At 51.7% G+C, this 24,348-nt stretch overlaps 7 protein-coding genes across 7 annotated transcripts; 4 read left to right on the top strand and 3 right to left on the bottom strand.

Annotated features, from left to right (window-relative positions):
• Window positions 1-3,850: 3,850 nt before the first annotated feature.
• Window positions 3,851-6,077, top strand: N7482_004243 (uncharacterized protein; the record flags this gene model as incomplete). Its single annotated transcript, XM_056686368.1, has 2 exons — window positions 3,851-3,913; window positions 3,984-6,077. The coding sequence occupies 2 exons, from the start codon at window positions 3,851-3,853 to the stop codon at window positions 6,075-6,077; spliced, it is 2,157 nt and encodes a 718-aa protein (XP_056545110.1).
• Window positions 6,078-6,935: 858 nt separating this feature from the next.
• On the top strand, window positions 6,936-9,956 carry N7482_004242 (TAPT1 family protein; the record flags this gene model as incomplete). The annotated part of the gene is made up of 1 exon (XM_056686367.1): window positions 6,936-9,956. The coding sequence occupies one exon, from the start codon at window positions 6,936-6,938 to the stop codon at window positions 9,954-9,956; it is 3,021 nt and encodes a 1,006-aa protein (XP_056545109.1).
• A 674-nt stretch (window positions 9,957-10,630) lies between these two features.
• N7482_004241 (isopenicillin N synthase family dioxygenase) lies at window positions 10,631-11,712 on the bottom strand (the record flags this gene model as incomplete). The annotated part of the gene is made up of 2 exons (XM_056686366.1): window positions 10,631-11,464; window positions 11,527-11,712. The coding sequence occupies 2 exons, from the start codon at window positions 11,710-11,712 to the stop codon at window positions 10,631-10,633; spliced, it is 1,020 nt and encodes a 339-aa protein (XP_056545108.1).
• Window positions 11,713-12,029: 317 nt separating this feature from the next.
• N7482_004240 (hydantoinase/oxoprolinase family protein) lies at window positions 12,030-15,146 on the top strand (the record flags this gene model as incomplete). The annotated part of the gene is made up of 2 exons (XM_056686365.1): window positions 12,030-12,075; window positions 12,133-15,146. The coding sequence occupies 2 exons, from the start codon at window positions 12,030-12,032 to the stop codon at window positions 15,144-15,146; spliced, it is 3,060 nt and encodes a 1,019-aa protein (XP_056545107.1).
• Window positions 15,147-15,489: 343 nt separating this feature from the next.
• Window positions 15,490-20,108, bottom strand: N7482_004239 (uncharacterized protein; the record flags this gene model as incomplete). Its single annotated transcript, XM_056686364.1, has 13 exons — window positions 15,490-15,713; window positions 15,771-15,925; window positions 15,977-17,207; window positions 17,932-18,078; window positions 18,224-18,378; window positions 18,433-18,510; window positions 18,566-18,681; window positions 18,737-19,121; window positions 19,181-19,364; window positions 19,414-19,515; window positions 19,660-19,699; window positions 19,751-20,006; window positions 20,068-20,108. 13 exons carry the CDS (start codon window positions 20,106-20,108, stop codon window positions 15,490-15,492), a joined length of 3,114 nt encoding a protein of 1,037 aa, XP_056545106.1.
• A 491-nt stretch (window positions 20,109-20,599) lies between these two features.
• N7482_004238 (NADP-dependent oxidoreductase domain-containing protein) lies at window positions 20,600-21,731 on the top strand (the record flags this gene model as incomplete). The annotated part of the gene is made up of 5 exons (XM_056686363.1): window positions 20,600-21,000; window positions 21,051-21,183; window positions 21,245-21,264; window positions 21,315-21,479; window positions 21,533-21,731. 5 exons carry the CDS (start codon window positions 20,600-20,602, stop codon window positions 21,729-21,731), a joined length of 918 nt encoding a protein of 305 aa, XP_056545105.1.
• A 1,034-nt stretch (window positions 21,732-22,765) lies between these two features.
• On the bottom strand, window positions 22,766-23,953 carry N7482_004237 (S-methyl-5-thioadenosine phosphorylase; the record flags this gene model as incomplete). Its single annotated transcript, XM_056686362.1, has 3 exons — window positions 22,766-23,157; window positions 23,235-23,744; window positions 23,839-23,953. 3 exons carry the CDS (start codon window positions 23,951-23,953, stop codon window positions 22,766-22,768), a joined length of 1,017 nt encoding a protein of 338 aa, XP_056545104.1.
• Window positions 23,954-24,348: the final 395 nt, after the last annotated feature.

Here is a 24,348-nt window from a genome sequence, read left to right as displayed (position 1 = left end):
TGCAATTGTGCCAATATACACAATAGGGCTTGGGTTATCTACACTCAACCGGTCGCGACGGATTGGCTTTCCTCCGCATCTAAGTTCCCGGTAATCGCTCGTCAATGCCTTGTTACAAACCTTATCTACGCTGGGCGTGAAGTGGGTACAAAGGCAATTAATAGTCGGGGGTCGCTGATGATGCTTATAGCGGTAAGAGGTTTCGAATAGCACATCTTCCATGATACCTAGATAATGCTACTCGCTCTGTGCGTGCTTTTAAAGCTCTTCAAGATATTGAGAGATTTGCTCTTATACTTTATTTCGTATTTTGCGTATCTTAAGGCCGGCGAGAAAGGTTCGAATCTCTCGATTAGGTCGTCTAAGCGTATTTTTTAGATCACTCTTGCGTCAAAATCCATCAGGATATTATCTGCCGAAATTATATTCAATAACGCTGTCGCTGATAATAACGTCTCCTAGAACGATTGTGGAACCTCTAGATAGGAAGGGGACCCCCTAACAGATTCCGACAACTAGAGCGAGACTGATTCCGGTGTAGCTAACTCGCAAACTTAAAGTGACACTTGCACCGCTCCCTTTTCCTATTCCTAGTATATAGCACAGGACGATATTGTGCTGACTGATCCTTCCTGTTATGTAACTGTTAGCATCCCCAGGTTGCTTGCGATATATTTAGCCCAGTGTATCGTAGTGTTCATTAAATAGAGCTTCCACTGCATCGGCTTCCAGAGGAAGAGCGCAGATGATCGCTATCTCAAATTCATCACGAGTTCTAGGGCGTATTTTTGGACAGCCCAGCGCGTCGCAAGGTTTCGTAGAGAATCGGCGTCAGCGCAAACGACAGATAAAGCTCGATGGCCCTGTTTTAATTTGTCTTTCCGCAGTCTGAAGCAGGTTCTGTCGTTCGATATGGCTGCCGTAGGGTTGTCCTAGGAGCACGGGGAATGTGGGTGACGGGGCATAAGCAAGAAATACAATCAACTGAACCCAGCCAACGACAAGCCTGCAATAGCCGCTCAATCAGTGCAGAAGTATCTGCGCCTTTCTGCCCACCCACACCGTAACAGTCGATGATGAGGCGGATTCGACGCCATCGCGCGAACGCCAAAGGACCGAAGCGAAGAGCCGGCTGCTTTGGTACTGTGCCAGTTCCTCACAAAACCTTCTGTCTCACGAATAATCAGGATAACGCTTTTGAAGAGCCCCGGAAAGCCGTTAGCCATAAATTCCAACCGCTACAAGAGAAAATCAGAATGCTTAGAGATGAACCTCATCAGGAGAGGGAGAGCCACCTAAAGACGCAAGAGGAAACACCCACCCGAAGCGCCGCGATTTAAAGGATATGGTACTGTAGTGGGCACGGCCTAGAGATTGTTTACCCCAAGCACTTCTATCTGTACGTTCAACCACAGGATCAAAACTCAGCCGGTCGGAAGGATATTGATGCAAGGAAGGTGCACATTCACCAACTATGTCCTCGGGGTCGGAAGGGCAGATTACTGATGGTGTCCATTCGCGGCTGGGTAACCGGGGTGGGGGCATACGAGGGAGTCCGTTCCCAGACATCACGCAGTTTGGGTCGGTAAGTATGTATCATCATCGTTGAAAGGAGTGTAAGTCATCCCCCCAAGGCAGAAGATGCCGCTGAGGAGTCTGATAACATGGTGTGTGTTAGCTTCCTCCAATGATGCTACAGAACGTCAAGTAGAGAAAGACGTGGTAGACAGGCTGAGTATTATGCTAGGCAGGTTCATGAGTAATCTGCAGGGACGCAAGTAGTGCAAGTCAGTATTTGCTGTCAGGTGCCGAGTAAGCCCCCAGACTGTCTCTTGGATGGGAGTGGCAGTGGAAAGTGACAGCTCGCCAGATTCTCGAGGTAGATTACAGCCCTGGTGCTTGGCTTGTTGGCATTGCCAATACAGTTACGAGACAAATCACGTATTTTAATAAGGGTAAGTCATAGTACTGAGACTGATACGGGAATCTTGATATTCCGCAAAAGAATCTCTCGAAGAGTGTAGGTTGATGCACCAGTTTCGGGACGTACTGTATGCCCAGAAATTCGCTGTATGACTTTTCCCTACTTTCTCCCGTACAATACCCCGAATATCGCCCTGCTGGCAATTCCGAACCTCCACCCTTAATATTCATTTGATCTTGTCGATGACGCCTAATATAGGCTAAATCAGGTGTATTTTGCTGTTCACGGTAGGAGGGAGATAAGCAGCTTCGGATGATGTAATCGATAGCTCCATCTCGGTCACACTAATCTCTTCTTGGTAGGCATGGTGGGGTCATCGCCGAATAATCCCCTGGATCTGGCAAACCTTAGGGGGAAAAGGAACAAATTATGTACTACGGAGGATATTCGTTATGTAGGTGAGAAATTGACTTTTAACCAGCTGTGAGTTCGTTGCAAGGGGGAATTTGCCAAAAAGAGGGTCATTATATGGAGGTTTTACTGTGGTCGCAAGACTACACACAGCATCGGATTGACCTGAGAAGTCAATTGGGCGGTCCTCCGCTCTCATCACCCATTCTTGCCTCGAGACAGTCCATTGGGTGTGATGTCGGGGTTGGGTCCCGATATCTATCCGTATATAACCCCACTTTTGTTGCGACCGCAGCGTTGTATACATACCGGCAAGTAGAGATAGACCGGCCACGTAATTCCCCAATAGATCTAATGCGCCCTTCAGCCACAAATAGGATAGCTATGAGAATCCGGCTGCGTGGGCAGATTGTCACACAACTGGGCGGGCGGTTAGAAGACCTCCCTGCCTGCCTCATAGCTGCCAGGCTGCAGCGCGGAAGCGCCGAAGACAATCGGCGCTTAGGGCCAGGGACCCCAAATCGCGAAAACACGCACTGACTGGCTGCTGTCTGAAAGCGCCTGAGGGATGCCCCATTGTATGTGTCTCAGAGGTTCAAAAAGCGGGACAGTGGAGAAACGAGGCCGATGTCGCAGGGTTCCGTATGGAACGCAGGGGACTTGTGTTGGGTGAAGGCCTCGTTGCGCGACGTTGTAGAAACGCGGGCAGCCATAGGCGCCTGAGTCTGCAGGAGGTGATAGTTTCATGACAAGAATAGCAGTGCCAATCAAAAAGGGAGAATGGAAAGGGAAACAAAGCGTGCCTGGCCATCAGCCCTAAAAGGGTTCGTTGTAGGTTCCCGCGTTGGCACTCCACTCGAACTTGGCGGGATCGCGTTTCATCTTCCTCCTCCCCCTTTCAATCTTTAACTCTCCCTCCACTCACGCCCTCAACCCACCCACTATTCACTCTTTCATTCTTGCCCTCGCCTGTTGCGAGTGCACTCATTCACTCATTCACTCCCAACCTCAGTGACGCACGACGCGTTCATTCTCCGCAATCCGATCCTTGGGTCTTGTTCCATCCACCCCCTTTCTTGGCGCTCGGATAACAAGGCGATCCAACCCTCACGCGCTTGGCATTCAGATCGCCCACGGTCTGCTTGCGTATTCGTACATTGTCTCGGTTGAGAAACACGCTGAATGCTTTTCTGAAACACGATCGCTGTGCTTCGTTGTCCTGTTGTGGCCTGCCTGGGCGATCTTTCAATTCGGCCCCTCGACTTCTCGCCAGCCCCCTAACACCCCCCGCCGCTCATAGTTATGCGCCAGTCACGCGATTAAAACAACCGACCCTCGGCCACTCTTGACACCTGCTGTGTCGTCCAGTCTATCCCTCAGACTCTGCACCTGACTCGTTTAACCTGATCGTGACTTCCCTCGGCTGGTCCGTGGAAGTCCACACTCGTCGCTAAATCCGTACACTCGTTCAATTGCACTCCATCGCTACCTGGCAGGCCCAGAACCAGCAGCATAATGGGGTGCAGTGGTGATCGTGAAAAAGGAGCGGTTCGAATGGAGGAGAAATGGGACTATGTGGTGCGTATATAATACGGATGCTGGTAACCCCGGAAAGGGTGGCTTCTCATACTAACTAATCTTGTTTTAGAATCTCCATGACTTCAAGTCCGACTCCTGCTGGACGCCTGTCTCCTACTTCTTCCTCTGGGTGTTCTTACTTGTTTCAATTTCTGTCTATAGCGTCGACACCTTCACCGCCGTCAATTTGCTGGCTTTCTCTCGCTGGGCCGGCCGCGTCGAACCCGCCATTCCGTTCAAGATTTCTCGTTGGATCTTCGCTGTCTGTATCCTTGTCTCTTTCACCCTTCTCATCTATCGGTGGATGCTTGCAATTCGCGCGATGCGCTCCGGTAGCATCGCCCGGAGCTATTTGGACCCTCTGGCGGTTCGCGTTCAGTGTTTCCGTGTTTTCACCAAGGAAGGGCACGGCTGGAGGCGGTTCTTGGTCTTTGCTGAATTGACAAAGAGTAAGAAGGGGGCTGAGTATGTGGCTTTATACGCATATTTCTCCTTTCAGTCCTGGATGAACACGATCTTCGCCGATGGACCACGTCAAGTCCTCAATGCCATTACGCTGTATTCTGTCATGCAGGCCGACCTTCTCCCAGGAGGTAAAAATGCGGCTAAGGACGATGGCAGCTCAGATATTCTGCAATTTTTCAACAACGTCAAGATTCTCGCAGAGGATAACAACCTGCAGGCCGTGGTCTTGTTCGGTATGCTGTTTACCCTAGTTATCTGGGTCCTGTCAGTTTTGAAACTGGCGTCAGCAGTCATCCTCTACCTCATATTCCTTTACCATCATATTCCTTCTGAGGATGGCACACTCAAGGTGTACTGCCGTCGTAAGATTAGCAGCCGACTGACGCTCATTGTCCGGAAGAAGGTCAACAAGGCTCTCGCATCAGGCTTCAAATTACAGGATCGCGCACCGACACAGCCTAGCCTGGGAGGTGCGGACGCAAAACCAACCTTGCCCTCCCTACCTTCTGTCGACATGGACAAGAGCCCTGTAGTGACTACTTTGTCGCGCAGTACCACCGAAACTACTTTACCTCCTTATACGCGATCAAACTCCACTGCGATGGAGAAAAACCCGACCCTGCCGAATCTTGATTTTGACAGCAAACCGTCACTCACTCGAACGACCACCCAGTCATCTGCCATGTCTGAGTCGGCCTCGTTGACTGGTAATGCGGCTATGATGGGATATAGCCCTCTGGATCGCCAAACCTCACCGATGCCTCCTGTTCCGCCTCTTCCTGCAACTATGCCTCCCTCGAGGACAGACACAGCCCACTCGCGCCGTACGCCTGGGCCGCCGCCGTTCGCCAATGAAGCTGGTCGCAACAGCCCGGGACCTGGAATGCGCAGCCTGACCGATTCCGGTGCTCAGCCATACCGCCCGTTCAGCCCTGCAGTTGATCCCTATGCTCGATCGAATACGCCCAGCATGGCGCCTTCCAGCGACTACATCGGTCGTTCACATACCCCCGCCGCGCCCGCCGCCCCGACCGCTCCCTATGATCCTTATGGACCTCCTGCGGGTTACTATGGTGCACCGGAAGATGATGAATACGAGATGGGTTCTGAGACCCCCTACAACCAGAGGGTGGCACCGTCTTACCCACAGCCAGGCTATCCGCCCCAAGACGGATACCAGGATAGATCATATACACCAGCCAGCACCGGTGCGAGAGCCGGTCCTCCACCAGGTCGGTCAATGACTCCAGCCAGCACCGGTGCGACACCCCATTCTCCACAGGATAGGTCATATACACCAGCCAGCACCGGTGCGACACCCCGCCCTCCACAGGACAGGTCATATACACCAGCCAGCACCGGTGCGACACCCCGTCCTCCACCAGGTCGGTCAATGACTCCAGCGAGCTATCGCAGTATGGCGGGCCGCGAACCAGACGGACAAATGGGACCCCCACCGCGAAACTACACACCCTTCACCCCCGACAGTCCAGCTGGCTCCCAGAGCGGGTACGCGCCATTCAACCCCAACCATCCTCCAATGTCCTCCCAAACATCACAACCTCGCATGCAAAGACCCCCTGGTCCATCTGGCTACCAGCCCTTCACACGCGCCAATACGGCGTCCCCCTCAGCAATGAACCGCCCCGGTCCACCTGCGGGTTACGGCTTCAATCGTGCAAATACAGATCAATACTAAGGTGCTTCCTACGCGGAGACCGTTGGATTGATTCGCGATTCAATTTTCCCCCCTTACGAGGGTTGCTTCAAACCTTGTTATGACAGACTGCAGGATAGCTGGCCCTTTCTTCTGCAATCCAATGATGACCGGCTTTTTCAATTCATGCTCGGGTTGTCAATATCCAACCCCTCATAAACAGCGATCGGCGAGCCAATCTCTGTATTGAATAATGTGATGTTGTACATACCCTTATCATATCTCCCTATCATACCCCTTCTGTTGAATCCGGCTGTCTGAGCTAGTATCGATTTCTTTGGATCTGAATGAAATGTTTTTGATTTATATATGTTGAGCCGTAGTGTAGTCTGATAGAGCTCGTAGACTGTGAATGTAAAGAGTTGTTTTGCGAGTCTACGCTTGATTTTATGAGTTCTTGCCAATCAATATCTCCAGAATCTTATACTCCTTCTGCGGCTGTCATGTGATGATAAGCATAAATGCCTGAGGCATTAATAACGACTACCTCACCGACTTGCCAGATAATCTCCCTTATCTTCCCCAGCTGCAGCTCAATTTCCCCGGTTACACGATTGCCATGTCCCTGACCTTGAACGTCTTCTCCAGCTAAAAACGTACGTTGGATGAGCGCGAAACCTTTGCATCGATACATAGGTACCATTGTCGGCGTTCTCATCTCACCGCCCCTTCGGCTAGCAACATACCGTGACCACCTTCAGCGGTCTTTGACGCCGGAGTCAAATCCAAGAATGCAAACAATAGCAGTCCTTGACGCGGTAATATGAACGACGGCCTGAGTGCCAACAGACCCGAAAGGATATTTGCTTGTCACCGGCGGCTCTTGAAGAAGCGGCGAAGATGAGCCCTGCGGCGGAGAGTAGCGGAGCTACTCCAAGCGAGGAGTGGAAGCTCAATGGACATGAGAAAATGGAGGATACTGGAAGTGGTGGAGCGTCTCATTTCAACGAGGAAGATCACAACGTCTCTGGGATATTGACGCCCTCTGATACGGACGTCAGTGAGAGCCCAGCCGTCGCTCATGACCGAACAACCGAACATGGCGAGGAGAGTCTGAACGGTGGCTCTGAGGAACGGGCTACGAATGGAGACGTCACCAATGGGCATGGCCTTGGTATCTTGGTCGAACTTTCGGCAGACGATGCAAACAAGAACGGCCGAGCGTCTGTTCTAGAAGGACCCAAAGTGAAAGCCGCTCTGGCCGAACTTGCTGGAGACGTGTCTCAAAGACCCGCCGACGAGAAGGAGCGGATCCTGAAGTTGTCACCTGAGAAAATTCAGAAGCTTACATCCTCACCCGAGTCGATTCCCTACCGCGCAGTGGCACAAGATACAAAATCCGAGCGAAGGGTAGTATCGGATATCCCCCATTCGACTAGAACACTTCGCCCAGAGATCCGAGAGTCTATTATACAATCGCTTAGCGAGGCATCTCCGCTAGATGATCCGTTAAAGAGGCCTGCTAAGGACTTTACTCTGGATGAATCGTCTTTGCCTGCAAGCCTGGCTCTTCCACGATCCGGTAACAATGGCCCAGTTCGCAATCGACCGCACACGTCTCGAACCTTTTCGACCCCTGGTCTTTCTCGGCAATCCGTCGCTCCGCCGAATGATGAACGGTTGGCGCAAACGTGGGCTTCACGCTCAAAGCACGATAGAAACGCCCCGGATCGTGATCTGAAAAGCCATCTGGCAGCGTCTCCTCCAATCATCGAATCCCCAATGTCATCCCCAATGCCGCCTTCTATTCCCATTCCCCCAGTCTCGATACCTACTTATCTCCAGCTTGAGCTTGCGTCTGGCCGCCCATCACCGCTGTATATTCATCGGCCATCGACCAACGATTTTCCGTATGAATCATCGAGCGCGAAGATTGAAAGGTTGATGAATTTTCTGATACTCCCTGGCGCACTCGAACAGGTGCTAGGCTTTGGCTCTCTTGCCTGTCTCGACTCATGGCTCTACTCCTTCACCATTCTTCCCCTACGCTTCGTGAAAGCGGTTTATATCCTCTTCGAATCTTGGGCGAAGAACTTGAATGCTGAGTTCTGGTCTCTTTGGAAATTCGTTGTCACTGGCGTTGGGCGAGTATGGCAGAGGAGGAGGAATCATGGTGAAAGACGCGAAAGTGAGCCTGATGCGACACCTCGCTTGCCCAATGGATCTTCTACTGGGCAAGATGCGACGCCAATAGAACGAGAACCCAGACATCGGAGCTCTGAGCCATCAAAAAGGAGACACCGTGCGTCGGAATCTCGCCGGCATCACCGCAGGAAGAAGTCGATACCATCGACGTTGCTTCCAAACGATAAAGCAGACATTTTGACGGGCCTACTCATGGTTGCGACTTGCTGGGCTTTGATGTACATCGATGCCAGCCGAATGTACCATTGGATTCGTGGACAGGCTGCTATTAAGTTGTATGTCATTTACAACGTGCTTGAAGTGCTTGATCGACTTTTGGCTGCTATTGGGCAGGATGTTCTCGAGTGCCTTTTCTCACGGGAAGCTCTCGAGCGCCGCCCAGATGGAAGGAGCAAAATTTTACGTCCATTTGGACTGTTCTTGGCGGCACTTGTCTACACTGTGGCGCATGCAACCTCACTCTTCTCCCAGGTCATGACACTCAACGTGGCTGTGAACTCGTATTCCAATGCCCTTATGACACTTTTACTATCCAATCAGTTCGTTGAGATCAAATCTACCGTCTTCCGCAAATTCGAGAAAGAAAACTTATTCCAACTCACATGCGCGGATGTCGTGGAGAGGTTTCAACTGTGGCTCATGCTCACCATAATCGCCTCGCGCAATATTGTCGAAACGGGCGCATTCAGCTTCATCGGTGACCTCGGGCTAGGGTCTGGCTTTTCTGGCCAGTCTTCTACCATCACCAATAGCACGCCCTTGTCCACTCCCCCGCGGACCGCATCATCGATCCTACCCCAGTCTTTTACCTTCTTCCCTTCATCACTTCTATCCTCCGTCAGCAGTGTCAACTCCTTCCTCCCGACCCTTGGCCAGGTACTGGGGCCGTTTCTGGTTGTCCTGGGATCTGAGATGCTTGTGGACTGGCTGAAGCACGCGTATATCAACAAGTTCAACAACTACCGGCCTGCTTTGTACGGCCGGTATCTCGATGTACTGGCCAAGGATTACTATACCAACGCCTTTGGGGAGCAAAACCTCACTCGTCGCTTGGGTCTTCCGGTCATCCCACTGTCCTGTCTTTTCATTCGTGTCTCCGTGCAGACGTATCAGATGTTCCTGGCCTCCCTGCTTCCTCAGCATCCGTCTTCCACGGCAATGCAGTCAACATCCTTGTCATCGATCCACAATCATTACGCCCCCGCACCACTCCCATCGATGCCCCCTTTGACCTTGCGTACTATCATTCCCGCGTCCGTCGCCCATGTCAGTGCCTTTCTCAGTACCCTCGTGGACAATACGATGCCATCACCTGCGCAGTCTGTACAGATCTTCACAGTCATTCTGTTATTGACCGGATACATTGTTCTTTTGATTCTCAAACTTCTTCTGGGAATGAGCCTGCTAGCCTTCGCCCGCTCCCGCTACAAGAAAATGCAGGGTCTGGAGACTGAAACGCGCAAGCCATCATCCTCTCACCCCCCTCCCAATGAAAGCTCGGCTCGAAAAAACGACTTCAGTGTTGAAGGGAGCCGACGCGCCGGCGGGTGGGGTATGGTCGAGGTTGGTGATGAAAAACGCAGGTGGATCTATGGCGATGACCCGGAGGGTCTGCGGCGTGTGAAGGAGAAGGAGGAGAAGGACAAGAACAAAGACAAAGATTTGAAGATAGATCATGTCCATCGGTACGAGATGGTGGCGAAGAAGATTTGGTGATCTCACTGGAGGGTTCGTGTTGGAGCATTGTATACTTAATATCAAAGCATGTTTCTACGGTCTTCGTGGCCCCTCTCGACCCTTCATAATGACCTAGAGATCAATGCCTTACGACCGATATACCCCTATTGAAGGAAAAACTTCCTCAAGTAGCGTAATTTTAGCGACGCACGGCCTCAGGACGCGGCCGAGTTTGAGTCTGCCTCTTCTGTAAGCCAATCCCATGATCATTGCCGGGTTTCAGAGTATCCACGGCCCTCCTTTCTACCAGAAGCTTGGTTCCCTACACATATATTACGTTCAACTAACATTCTAGTTTGTAGGCTCGTTCGGTAGCGAGGTCAGTAGCATTGATTCGGGTGTACTTTGTTCATAGGACACAAAGTACCTAGGACTCAGTTTTAATATACATCTCTCTGCTGAGTTTGGGAAGCTTCATGACTTGGCAAAATGAAAAGGCATATTGATTGTTCATGACAACTTATATTATGGTCGTGGATGTTGTCGAAACTAGGTAGCCGGTCAGTTATTTGGGATATTATTCGTGGCTTGTTTACCCGACAGCACCTCCAGTGTTCACCGGGCAGTCATGTTTTCCTTTGAATGAATCGAAGTTTCCATTGAATGAATAGAAGTGCCGCGCCCTTTTCTTAGAGCCTCTCGTCATTCCGCTGTCAATATGTGGCATTCATGCGCATAGCAATATAATCCCGACTTTTGACCGGTTCATACTTCTTGGGCCGATCCGGTCCATAGCAACCCGGCAGACAGTCAATGATTTGCTCTCGATCGGGGGTGATAAAGTACGGAATTGAGTATCGCGGGCGCGTCATACGGCCCTTCGAGGCATCATCGGAATCGACCAGTGGTGGAGCACGCACCCGATGCAGGGTCGACCTGAGCTCATCGTTGCTCCAACGCATAAGGAGATCTCCAATATTCACCACAGCCGTCCCCGGGATATAAGGCGCTGGGTTGAATTTTCCCTTCTCGTGGATATCCTCGACTTCAAGACCCCCGACTTCGTCTTGGATCAGAATTGTCATGGTTCCAAAGTCAGAGTGCGCGGCAATGCGCTCGGCTTTTCCTAGTCGGAGCAGTTCCTCTTCTACGGCCGGGTAATGCAGCAATCGGCATTGATTGGTTTTGTTCTGGTGATACTTCACGAAGTAGTCTTCATCCAGACCCATGCCCACGGCAATTATTCGCAAGAGCAATTGCTCAACACTATAGCAAGTCTCGAAGAACATGGTAAAGAATTGGCGGAAGCCGGGGAGCGTCTCATCGGGAATCCAGATATTCGGCATTCGCTCGTCATTCTCGTTGCCCAATTCAAAGGACTCTTTGACATCCGGTGTCTTGCGCTTCTCGGCGATGCCATCTTTATCAAAGACCATTTGAATGACTTTCTCGCGGCCCACCCCCGAATAGCCCCGGTGGTACCAGCCCTCGGGCGGATGGGGAGCTTTGTTCTTCTCACTCTGAGGTAGAGCGAAGAATTTGGCGCTCTACATCTCTAGGGTTAGGGCATTCATCGCAGTACTCCCATATTCACTATGCAGACACGTACCCATGCAAAAGCTTGGTCTAAAAGGTCCTGCGGAACCCCATGGTTCTTAATATAGACGAAGCCAACCTTTTTGAAAGCCTGATAAACGTCTTGCGCGACCTGGGCAGCCTGTTCGGGAGTCCCGGTTCGTGCTGGCTCCAAGTCAATAATTGGGATGCTGAGGTTGTCGATAGCAAGTGCCACCATGGTGTATGAGCCAAGGCTAATATCAAGGAAAAGATGATCTCGGTGATTACGAGAAGGTTGTTGTCAAGTCTTTTATGTTCCAGCAAGGGCGCCCCGAGGGCTTTCGTTGCGACCTTCTCAAACGGGATAGGCGTTGTGCCGCTACTTTGCCGATCGCCTATCGCGATCGGGGAACTTTCTATTACTCTCAACTAGCTTGTACCCCGCTTTGGTCAGACCTTGGAGACATTGAGACATTTCGAATATAACCGTTGTCAAGGCTTGTCGATGATGTAGCTAAGATATAGAAGTTTCGGGATACCTAACCGCATACAATCATGGCCAGCATCAACCCAACATATCGCATTGGAGTCGATGTGGGAGGTAAGTTTGAAGACGAAAAATAGTAGAACAGCGGAAGCTAAGAGGATGAGCTGATAGGAACGAACACCGACGCGGTTCTCATCTCCCTCGACCCTGTCTCTATTGTTGCGTCACACAAAGCACCAACCACGCCCGATGTCACTACCGGCATCACCAATGCCATCAAAGCTGTCATCGGCACATCAAATGTTTCCTTGGCTTCCATTAGCTGTGTAATCGTCGGCACGACTCATTTCGTGAATGCTGTCGTGCAGCGCTCGCCGTTGCTGCGACGCGTCGCGGTGGTACGGCTGTGTGGAGGCCCCGAGGAAGGCTTCGGCCGAGGAATCCCGCCCTTTGTCGACTTCCCTGCAGACCTACGGGCGTGCGTCGAATCGTCGCAGAACTACTTCTGTCATGGGGGATATCAGATCTCTGGAGGGGAGATCAGCGCATTGGACCGGCAGGAGATTGAGCGGGTGGCGGAAGAGTTGGTGAAGAACAACATTCTCAACGTGGTGATTTCGGGGATGTATGCGCCCCTATCCCACCTCCAAGAAAGTCAGGCCAAGGATATTATCTTGTCCAGCATGGCGAAACATGCTGGATCGGAGCTCAAGGCACGCATCACCATGTCACACGAGATCTCGGGGCTGGGGTTTCTTGCTCGTGAGAATGCTGCGATTCTCAATGCGACCTTGCGACCGCTGGCAGAGAGAACTATATTTGGGTTTCAAAAGGCGATGGAGGACATCTTCCAGGGAAATAATTATACACTTTACCTGACGCAAAACGACGGTAGTGTCCTCAGTGCGTCCGAAGCAGTTGAACTTCCGATCCGCACCTTCAATTCCGGCCCGACAAACTCAATCCGCGGTGGAGAGCTTCTCTGGCGTGCTGCCGCCGAAGCAGATGGTCGCCAACATGGCCAGAGAACGGAGGCCCTCGCAGTGATCGATATCGGAGGAACAACCTCGGATAGTGGATTGCTACTACCAAATGGCATGCCGCAGATGAGCTCCGTCATGAGTCTTGTTGGCGGCGTTCGCACAAACTTTGCTCTTCCGGCCGTGGAGAGCATTGGATTGGGTGGTGGTTCGATCATCCGTCAACAGGAAGATGGCCATATGTCTGTCGGCCCAGACAGTGTGGCGCTCGAGCTCCTTGAGAAAGCAAGGCTATTTGGAGGCGAGTATCTCACTTCTACCGACATTGTTGCGGCATCGGAAATCTATTCGCCGACCGAGCACGGCCCTTTCAAAGGCATGGGCAATCCCGGAAACCTGGCAGATATCACACCTGGAGTGGTGGCAAAGGCTCAAGCGGTCATGAGAAAGAAAATCGAAGAGCTCGTCGACCGAACTAAGATTCAGAAAGGCGATATCGACGTCTTGATCGTCGGGGGTGGTGCACCCATCATCAAAACAGACCAGCCTCTGGCCGGTGTGCGCATGGTGAGGACTGTCAAGGGAGGTGAAGTCGCCAACGCCGTCGGGGCTGCGATCTCACGAGTATCGGGGGTCATTGACACCGTCGTGGATACGTCCAATCAAAGCCTCAAACAAGCCCAGGATGCAGTGTCAAAGCTAGCCATCAACAAGGCGATTGAGAGCGGAGCAAAGCCAGACACAATTGAAATTGCCGAGATTACTATGCTGCCGATCCAATATGTCGACGCCAAAGCTCGAATCATCATTAAAGCGGTGGGGCAATTAGACATCGTCGCCCAGCAAGCAGCGACTCCAACCCGATCAGCAAGCGAGGGGGTTGCTTTATATGACCTCGAAAATCACGGACAAGAGACCACTCCGAGTCCGAACCTGCGTGGGAGCCAAGCGGAACCCGAGAAATTGGATCTCCAGGCCTACCGTCCGGAGATAAAAGACCATCAATGGATCATCTCGCCCACCGATCTGGCATTTATCGCCGAAGGGTGTAAGATCCTGGGCTGTGGAGGCGGTGGAGATCCTTACCAGGAGTATCTCAAGACAATGGCCATGATTCGGGACAACCCCGGTATCGTCAGGGTTGTCGCACCCGAATATCTGCCGGATGAGGCATTGGTGGGCTGGACCGGCTGCATGGGCAGCCCCGAAGTCAGCATGGAACGCCTGGAAAATAATGAGTGTCTCAAGGCACACGAAGAACTGATGCGAGTGACACGCAGCCCACCGGTATCTGGGTTCGTTGCTTTGGAAATCGGAGGTGGCAACGGCGTCGTCAACCTGAGCGTCTCGGCGTATTTGGGAGCCCTCTGCGTGGATGCCGACTACATGGGCCGCGCCTACCCGACAATATGGCAGGTTACGCCCAACGTGTATGGGTCACCCAACGGTGATGCGCTCGTACCGACAACAATTGCAAGTGGAGATGGATCGTTTATCACCATGACAGCATCTCGTACGGATAGACTGGTTGATAAAATCCTGCGAGCCTCCTGTGTGGAGATGGGCTGCCGCGCGGGAAGTGCTGGACCGCCGAAGCTCGCGTCGACAGTGCGGGAACAAGCAGTCACGAATACGGTCTCGTTAGCTTGGTGGATTGGCCGAGCCGTGGCGTTGGAGAAGAATATGGCCGATAAGGCTCAGCGCATCATCGATGCGGTTGGTGGTTCCGACACTGCGGCGATTCTCGGCCAGGGCAAAATCACCAGTGTGGAGCGAGTTCTCAAGACGGGTCATACGTATGGGGTTCTTGACGTGGATGGAACACTGCATGACGGAACCAAGGCAGTGATGAAGGTTCCGTTCAAGAATGAGAATGCCCTTGTGGAAGCGGTAGTCAACGGAGAGTCTAGGATAGTGGCATCAGTGCCGGATCTTATTGCTGTGATCGATGCGGAGACGGGGTCTGGACTGGGGACTCCCGAGTACAAATACGGTCTCAAGGTGGTCATCATCGCGATTGCTGCCTCCCCACGCTGGACAGATACCAAGAGAGGAATGGAGCTGGGAGGACCAGGGTCGATGGGCTTTGACGAGGTTAAGTATACCCCGATCGGAAGATACACCAAACCTCGGAGTGTGATTGAGGTGTTTGGTGGAAGTGGTGGTAGGGGTGCTACAGAGTTTTCTTCACTTAAGGTAGAGTAGATAGACCATAGGATGCCCAAATAGAGTGAGAAACGGCTTCAAAATAACGGTATCATAGTGGTCCTGGAAGTGATCGTGGGCCCATCCCAGTTCTCATTCTACGCGCTGCGTGAATGAAGAAGGAATCAATTCGTAATGCAACAGGCCGGACAAGAGCCAGGGAGGCATCATCGTAAGCCCACTCTCTCAGCCGCTGGAGTGATCCATGGAATTTTTCTAATAGTTGGAAGGTTGCGTGAACTTGCTCAGGCGTGGAAGCGAGCAGGAATAGGTATATCAAAAAGTTACCACATAGGGTAAATTGAGAACGGGCATCTAGTGAGGCTTGAGTCAGTGCTCTGCTTCAGATCATGACCAGAAGTGACTTACGTCCACCCCAGAAAGAATGCAAACATGCGAGAGTTATCTCGTCCATGAAGAGAGTAAACCTTTGGAATTCACCAACAGCCTGTGCAAAATAGCGGCGAAGCGAGGAATCAGGGTCATTTTTAGAGGTCGGCTTGGCAGGGCTCATTAACGCCCGGAAGAGTAAAGCCTGTGTGGCGAAGAATGCCAGCTGCAATGGCGCTGGAAAGTATTCAGTTGTTAGGAATCAGCATTTCGGAGGGCGGATTGGCACGGTACCATTATTTCTGAAGGCCAGGGATTCCTCGGCGCAGCGCATGGTCACGCATTGGGGAGCCATGGCGGCCCAGTTCTCCAGCCTCTTTTTGACTTCCAATAATCTAGATTCCCGGTCCGCCGGATCCGCCATGCTTTTCTCATAGCCAGCATCCAGGCTAACAATGATCGTCAGTCGCCAGTTCTTCTACAAGGTTGAGCCAACTTACTAGTAAGAATCAATTAGATCATGTAAGATCTGACTCAGTTCGACCATTTGGAGAAAGCGTGCAGTGGTGGAAATATCAACAGATGTGCTGGAATCGTCCACCATATGAGCTAACTCTTTCGGGATATCTTCATCAAATGCCAAATCTTCGATACTTGGTTTAGATGTCGTAAATGAGGCTGGGTAGATTAGAGGTGGATTGCCATGACAGACGGAGGACCAGATGTCCGCCATGTAAGTTGCCCACCATAATTTCTTCCTAACTTTCTTCTCCCAGGGACATATCTGCCAGGATCCTGGGTCTCGGTGCAGTCCAATCATCTGGGCGCATGCAACGGCATGAGAAGAGAAAATCCACGTTCGTGGTGTTTCAATGGTAGCGTTGTCCGCTGGTCTTTCATACAGAAGTAGTAGACAGGCTTGCAACTTCCAAAGATTTGGAGCATGGAATTCCCTCTGTAGAGATGAATGTGCCTCTTCAAATAGATCGTGCAGATCAAACTGCAAGGGCCGTGGTGCATCAGGGTGCTGCTGCCAGAACATTGACCCCAGCCCGTAGATAGCCCCGCGCAACGAGGCAGGAATTTGAAGTTTTTCAGTCGCATAAGCTTGCAGGAACCTAGCTTTTGACACAACACAGTATACCGGATGGACATGTTTGAAAAAGAGCCGAACAAGGATTGGGCCATGCGGGGATACCATTGCTTCAATGTTCTCCGAGGCCCGGGTTTTGGCGACATCGTCGGCGGGTTGGAACTCATCATGCAGCACATTAAAGTGTACTGGAGGTATCTTATAGGCAGGATTCCCGGCACTTATCTGAATGACATCGGCACTGACTCCATCGGTCTCGTTCATGATCACGGACCGAAAAGAAGCAAGCAAGTCTGTGTCCTGCTCAGCGCAAAGGCCCATGCTGTGGGCGGTGCGATTCTTGTTATCTTCTAGGGTATATAAGAGTAACGGCTCTTCATCCGTGGAGCCAAGTGGCCCTGCTGAAGGTGCGGTTGGCGATGTTCCCTGTGTTAGCCACCGCTCAGCCTCAGTGGAGTGGTTCAGGGGTGACAGCAACTCGCCCGAAAGCGGCCTCGCCCATGAGGAAGATGAATTTGCCGGGGAACTTGTAGCCCCCAGATTTAAAGAGGAGCTACTCGTCCCGTCGGCCGTGGAGGACAAGTTCCGTGCGGACTGCTGTCCCTGGCGGCTGCTGCCAGCTGTCGCATCGGGTTGCACTGGCTCTGTGTCATCCTCGGCCGATCTACAGATCAGCCCTTTGGTTCGGCAAAACCTGCCTTTGGAGATATGAGCATTCTACTGAATTGACATCGTTCTGTGAGTCGAGCAGGGACCTACACGGTGGGGTGGATTCTATAATGCACGCTGTCTTCCTCCGGCGACACGTATCACACGGTCGGCTCTTGCGGCTTCTCCACGGCCGGGCACTGCCAAACTTGGTTCGTATCTTAAACGTTCGTTTCCTTTGAGACAGGCGTTCCATATTGTCAGGGGACATATGATTTATCAGGCCGAAATGCAGTGAAGCAGACGTTGCATGTGGAGAAGCGAGACCACGGCTCGGCAATGGTGAGATAAGAGGAGAGGATGAAGGGAAGATCCCTGCCAAGTACACTACGAAAGCAACCAGAGTCAAGGCGCCGCTGTCGCGGGGCCCGCCTCAACATCGGTCAAAACAAGAAGATCGTCTATTTTGAAATTGGCCATATGTATGCGATTTACACTTACGCATTCTAGCGAAACAGGTACAAAAATGCTGATCGGAATCAAACTTGCTCATACAAGGTAGCAATCCAAAGCATAGTATCCGGACAATAATTAATGGGTCCCCGTTGTAGTAAACCTTCATTTAAAGAGAAACAAGAATACGGTATCATCTGCCTATGAGACAAATGTTAAAGCTTCAGACGAGACTAGCAGCTATAGTCTTCTTGTCCGTACGCTGGGTCTCATTCTCATTGTCAACATCGGACTTTGGAACCCCATAGATGACCTCCTCCCCAGTGAAAGAAGACTCTAGCCCGAGGCCAGTCGGTGGGAAACAGCGACTCAGTGCCCAGAACACAGAAAAGCTCAAGGCAAGGCCAACTAGGAAGGTTAAGTTGTATAGACGGACCCAACCAGTCCATGGGCCTCCAGAGTAAGAGTTGACTGTTGCAACCATCCCCGCTATATAAAGTATAAAGGCATTAGTTGACATTATGAGATATGGGAGCAGGAGGGGGTTCCGTACGAAGAAGTGGCCACATCCCTGCTAAGAACGCAACGAATGCCCTCCAGTTCACGCCATTTGAGAACCAGTAAATGGACGAACTGTCCCCAGTGTACAAATCACCGAGTCTCAGCTTATAATGCCGCACAATGTGGTAGTCTGCGAGCAAAATGCCCCTGTTTTTCGTCCTATTAGATAACCCCCAAAAGGCTGATTGCGGGTACACTCACGTTGCTGGTGCCATAAAGACGCCGAATCCACTCAGGACGGAAAGGAATTTCTCTGCAGTGGATAGTAGCTGCCATGGTCTAACGAATGCAAGTTAATATACTGCCTCAACAATGCCATTGCCATGAGACATACTGTGTTGCAATGCCAATGCAAGCCATGATGTATGCCCCACGTCTGATATTAATGTATCTGGGCCACAACCCGGCCATGTCCATGCCACAGGATACGGAGTTTAATACAACCGAGATCTATCCCTTCGTCAGTCTTGTCAGCCACGTGGTTCTAGTCTCTCGCTAGACATACCGAGAATTGAGAGAAGACCATGCCAATACTGGCAAAGAATACCCCAGCGCGGACGCCGGGACTCGAATGGTAATATTCTTGAATTTCGGCTAGTAGGTAAATGGGGTTCCATTCAATTTCACCACCCATCACATCACGCGCTGCGCTAGTCACGACGATGCCAATGGTGGCCGTTGCCCCAATAGTTAATGGAGAAGCGACGAGCTGGGAGAGTGTCGGCGCAAACCTCCGTTTCGCATAACGAGTCCAATCTGACTGACCGAGAGTGCCAGAGCCCCATGATCCAAGAATAGCCGTAATGCCAAACATAAATGCCCATCCGACATTAGGAGCTGTGGCAGGCTCGTGGAACATCTTTCCTGGTCCATGTGCCTGAGAGACCGCCCTGATTTTAGCCTCTCGTTAGCAATGCGAATTGTAAGCTCTAATTATCTCAAGACATACCAAATGAGTATCCCAAAGCAGGAGCCACAGAAAAAGGTAAAGCAAATCACAAACGGGATCTGTAGCTTTTCGGGACGAATCAGTAGACCAGGAATGAACGCACACATCCAGATCACGAGGCCAATAAAGTCTTTTGTTTGGAGATGAGAACCAGCGGCGAAGTAATTAGGCATATGGGCAAACCCTTTCGCAGTTAGTAAGGTATCAAGACCGTCCGCAGGCTTGAGGCTTACCTGGAATGATAGCTCCGATCATGACGCTGGTCGCCTGGCCGCCCCAGAACGCCTGCATTCCAAACCACATACAAGCAACGAAGACGCGTAACACGACCGGAACTGGAAATCTCGGGGTTAGCAATAGTCACTCCCCCACGCAGACCCCCCAACGCGCATCAGACTGACAATATGATCCTCGCATCCCCCAAGAAAACCGACTCGCCACAGTAAACCCGATATGGTGATTCTCCCCCATCCACCCACACGCGACGGCGAGGAGGCCGGCAAGAACACCACCAACTACCTAACCAATGGTTCAGCATAAACCAAAAGAAAGGAGCATATGTGTACCTACGACGACCGCAATCGCCTGTTGGGGGCTTAGCCCGAAGGCGAGCAGCGTGCTGCCCGTCGACCACGCGGAGATGCAGGACCCCGACACAGTCCAGTACCCTAAAAAATGGATTAGTGGGTCACTGCGGCGATCGGACACGAGCATCTTGTTACCAAAATAGGACAAGACTCCATAAGTTCGTCGGTCTGGGGGAATCGGAATCAAATCACGATTACACCAGGTGGTGTTCTCATACTGAGCGTCCTCGTCCTTTGGGCTATAAACATATTAGAACGCTCGGGATGGGAGTAAGTCATGCAGTCCCGCTAGACACGCACCATTGAAGCTTCTCCTTGATCTCAGGCCAGGACCAACCCATTGTGTAGTGCTAAGATGTGGTAATGTTCGGCGGAGAGCTATGGGGCGCGAGAGACCGCGGGGTGCAACCTCGTCTTACATATTCTGCGGCTTATCATTGCCTGTTGCTCCAGGGCGGGGATCATTGATGTTGTTGTCCCCCTCACGGGCTCGGGCTCTCATGCTTTCTATTATTGAGTTAACCGATCACAAAGACGTTCGCCTATCAGCCCCACAACTTGGTCCGACGCACTAACCCGGATCGCGTATCGATCACCTCCACTGTGACTGGGGTGTGGGGGTAGACACTCGCATGATTAGCAATGGAATTGAAGAAAGCAATTTGGCCGAGGAACTTGCATGACCCCCTCATGTCACGATCGGCCAACTACGAGCAGTAATTGGGTTCACATTCTCGGAATTGCCGATCTCACGATACTTTTGCCACACAAATACACGCCCTTATCAGCCAAGGAACAGCCCCTGGCCTGTTGTACAACACATTATTTTACCATGGGCAATCTCAATTTCACGTCGTATACGTACCAGCTGAATAACGGCGCCCATATCCCGGCCATTGGGCTTGGGACATGGCAGTCAACCGACAATAACACCCGAGAAGCGGTGAAGTACGCTTTGCAGCACGGTTACCGGCACATTGACACGGCGTTGAATTATGGCAACGAGAGACAGGTCGGAGAGGGTATTCGGGCCTCTGGAGTGCCGAGAGAGCAGATTTGGCTCACGACCAAGTTGGATAACCATTGGCACCACCGAGCGCGCGAGGGGCTTGAATCATCCCTCAAAGACCTGGGCGTGGATTACATTGATCTATTCTTGGTTCATTTCCCTTGCTCGACAGACCCAGAAGATAGAACTAAGCATCTCAAAGACTGGGACTTTGTCAAGACATGGTACACATGGGGCGATGTTAACTCTTATTCCAATCGCTAACACGCTGTAGGCAAGACATGCAGAGCCTCCTTGAAACTGGCAAGGTCAAGACTATCGGTGTCTCAAATTTCCAGGTTTCCCACCTCGAGAAGCTTCTCAGTGACCCATCTTGCAAGGTTGTCCCAGCGGTTAATCAAATCGAGGTACATATTCTAGGGCCTTCCCCTACCTTCGAATTTCGCTAACAAAGACTTCCGTTCGCAGCTCCATCCTCACAATCCATCGTAAGTGAGTTTCCAGAAATGCGAAAACATCACTTCTGATCAAAATATAGACCCAAACTGCTGGAGTACTGCAAGTCCAAAGGAATCCATTGCACCGCATACTCCTGCCTGGGTGGGCATACAGCATCGGCCATCAACGCTCACACCAGTTTAATGGAGGACCCGACCGTCCTACAGATAGCAAAAAAAGAGGGAAAGACACCGGCACAAATAGTGTAAGTGCTAGGATCCCGGTTGTATCTGCCTCATATATGCTAACTGGATTTAGCTTGATGTGGGGACTACAACGTGGTACCAGCGTGATTCCTAAGAGTGTGACACCAGCTCGAATCGACTCAAACTATCAATTGGATGGATGGTGTTTGACGGATGAGCAAATGGAGGATCTAAACGGGATCAGAACTCGAACTAAAGTCGTGGGGGACTCCTGGATGCCCATTCGGGTCTTCGTCGGTGATGATGAGTAGGGTGAAGAAGTCAAGATCCCGGAATGAACACATTGGTTCTGTCAGCCATGGCGCTTATATGTGAAGGATGACGTTTTTTGATTGTAGAAGCGCAGGTATGACAACAATGACTTCATGTTGACTAAGATTGACGAGGCTGTTGCTGTAGATACCGGAAAGAATCTAAGCCAATAGAAGCAGGTGAATGTATTTCTGTATCACAGAGGATGGCATAAGAGTCTTTAAACGCTGTTCCCATTATCCGTGTTCAAGCTAGAGAGTAGTTGCAGACAGTTGGGTAAGTTACACTGAGTGATCCAGGTTGAAAGCGCTGCGGCAGGGTCATTTCTTTTGTTGAGAAAGGCGAAGCAGCCATGCACCTGCCCATCTGTCGATCCCTCATAGTAGTCCATTGAGACAAGTTCAGGTAGCAATAACGCCCGGATGACTGGGTTCCGCATTCTCAGGTGGTACCCACTTTGCATAGTATGGAGAATTATGAAACGCGACATTTTGTATGCGCTTTCCACTGCGCGTGAACTTAAGAACAGCGTGGGAAGGCCCTGCCCTCGAAATTGTCATGCAGTCGTCTTGTCATGTTCAAAGATAGAGCATACTGCTTCATGAAGCCCAGCGAAACAACAGCGAAGGCGGGAGCGGGCACAGAGAGCAACTTTACCGCGGATGAGACGATGATTGCCTTGCCGGAACATGGCATACCGCAAACATCGTGTTCCAAGACATGGCCAAACAACATTTACCATGTATTGGTCCATACGTCCTGGTCCAAATTTTCATCTTGATATTTAAGAGCGACCCAACGTCTCTGTTTCTACGACTTTCTATGCTCGTTCTCCGATGTGGTGTTGGAACCCTCTGGGGACCACAACCCCTTCCTGATACTACAGTGGTGCCCATTTTAATTAACAGTGCATAGTATGCCGCAGAAAGGTCATGATGATATTGACATTCGTCAGGTCGTCTTATCTATTCCCTATATATCTATATATCAAAATGCGTCATGTAATGTATGTGCGTCAAACCCAGTTCAAGTCTTAAAAGTAGCCAGGGAACAGCCAGTCCAGCTTCTTCTTGGCCTCTGGGCTCCACTGTGTCTGGGGAGTGCTGACACCAAACTTGACGGAGCCCGCCAGGTGCTTAGCCGAGACGAGGTCAGCGTGTTCATCGGCGGCCAGCGCGTCGAGGACGGCAGTCACGAAGCGGCGGGCGTTGTCGGCGTTGGACTTCATGTTGGCCATAACCAGCTCGACGGTGACATCGGCGGAGTTGTGCCAGCAGTCGTAGTCGGTGGACATACAGATCATCTGGTAGGCGATCTCGGCCTCGCGGGCCAGCTTGGCCTCGGGGAGGACGGACATATTGATCACACTACCGCCCCAGGAGCGGTACATGTTGCTCTCGGCGCGAGTGGAGAACTGAGGGCCCTCTAATACAGATCAAAGAAAGGCGTTAGCGGAAAATTGGTCTTCGATGATGATTCGTTTCGCGGGATCAGTCACGTACCCATGCAGATAATGGTGCCTCGGTCGTGCAGGACGACACCATCACCCTCGAGGCTGTGTCCGCATTCCCGAACGACCTTGGCGATACCCTCGTCGAAGGGATCGCCGAAGGGAACGTGGGCAACAACACCACCCTCGAAGTAGGTCCATGGGCGCACACCCTTGGTGCGGTCAATGATCTGATCGGGGACAACGAAGTCACGCGGCTTGATGGCCTCCTGGAGACTGCCGACGGCGGAGAAAGCAATGATGCTGCGGACACCAATGGAGCGCAGAGCAGCGATATTGGCACGGGCCGGCACCTCATGTGGCGCGATCTGGTGATGCAGGCCGTGTCGGCTGAGGAAGGCAACGGCGACGGTCTTGTTGTTGTGCTTGCATTGGTGGTGCAGGATAGTGATCGGGGAGGAAGGCTCGCCCCAAGGGGTCGAGACGTTCAGCGAAGCAACCTGGGTGAAACCAGGGAGCTCACGAAGGCCAGTGCCACCGATGACAGCAATTGGGACGGGCCCTGTACGGTTTGCGACTGTCAGCTTTGCCCGAAAGTGGGGTCAAGGGAGAAGTGAGAAGAGAGTGTTGAGCACCGGCTCACGGGAGAAACGAACCATCGTAGGTGGTGGGAAGAGCAGTCATTCTGCGCGCCAATTGTTTCGCAGACTCAATTCTTATGAAGGGCTTGGAGATGGAGGAAAGTTGACGAAGCCCCGCGGCCCAGCGCATCTCTGGACAAATTTTAGATGCGCTGCCCCGCTCCGATTGGGTCGCTGCCCCACGTGTACGGCGGACAATAGTGATCACTGGGCAAGTGCACAATTATGCATATTCTAGACCGCCCTAGGGACCGCTCTGTAACGCAGGAATCGTTCTTTACACTGTCTTTCCCATACAAAAGGAGATTCACTATTTTCTGCCGACCCCCATCTTGACCGCTATTTCTCACCGCTAATCGCAGGTGGTAAGGTGAAGCTATTCATACAATCTACTAACTTTCGATATCCCTAGGCGTTGAATACCCTCATACCCGCGCTGTCGCCGTCGCTGGATACCCCTGAATACCCTCGCGGTCGCCCTCGCCGTGGCCGTCGCTGTTGCCCTTGCTGTGGCCGTCGCTGGAT

The sequence above is a fragment of the Penicillium canariense genome (assembly GCF_028826845.1).
Source record: "Penicillium canariense strain IBT 26290 chromosome Unknown utg000002l_segment0_segment0, whole genome shotgun sequence".
NCBI lineage: Eukaryota > Fungi > Ascomycota > Eurotiomycetes > Eurotiales > Aspergillaceae > Penicillium > Penicillium canariense.
The sequence above is the reverse complement of the archived record's forward strand: the minus strand, read 5'-3'. Positions and strand labels throughout refer to the sequence as shown.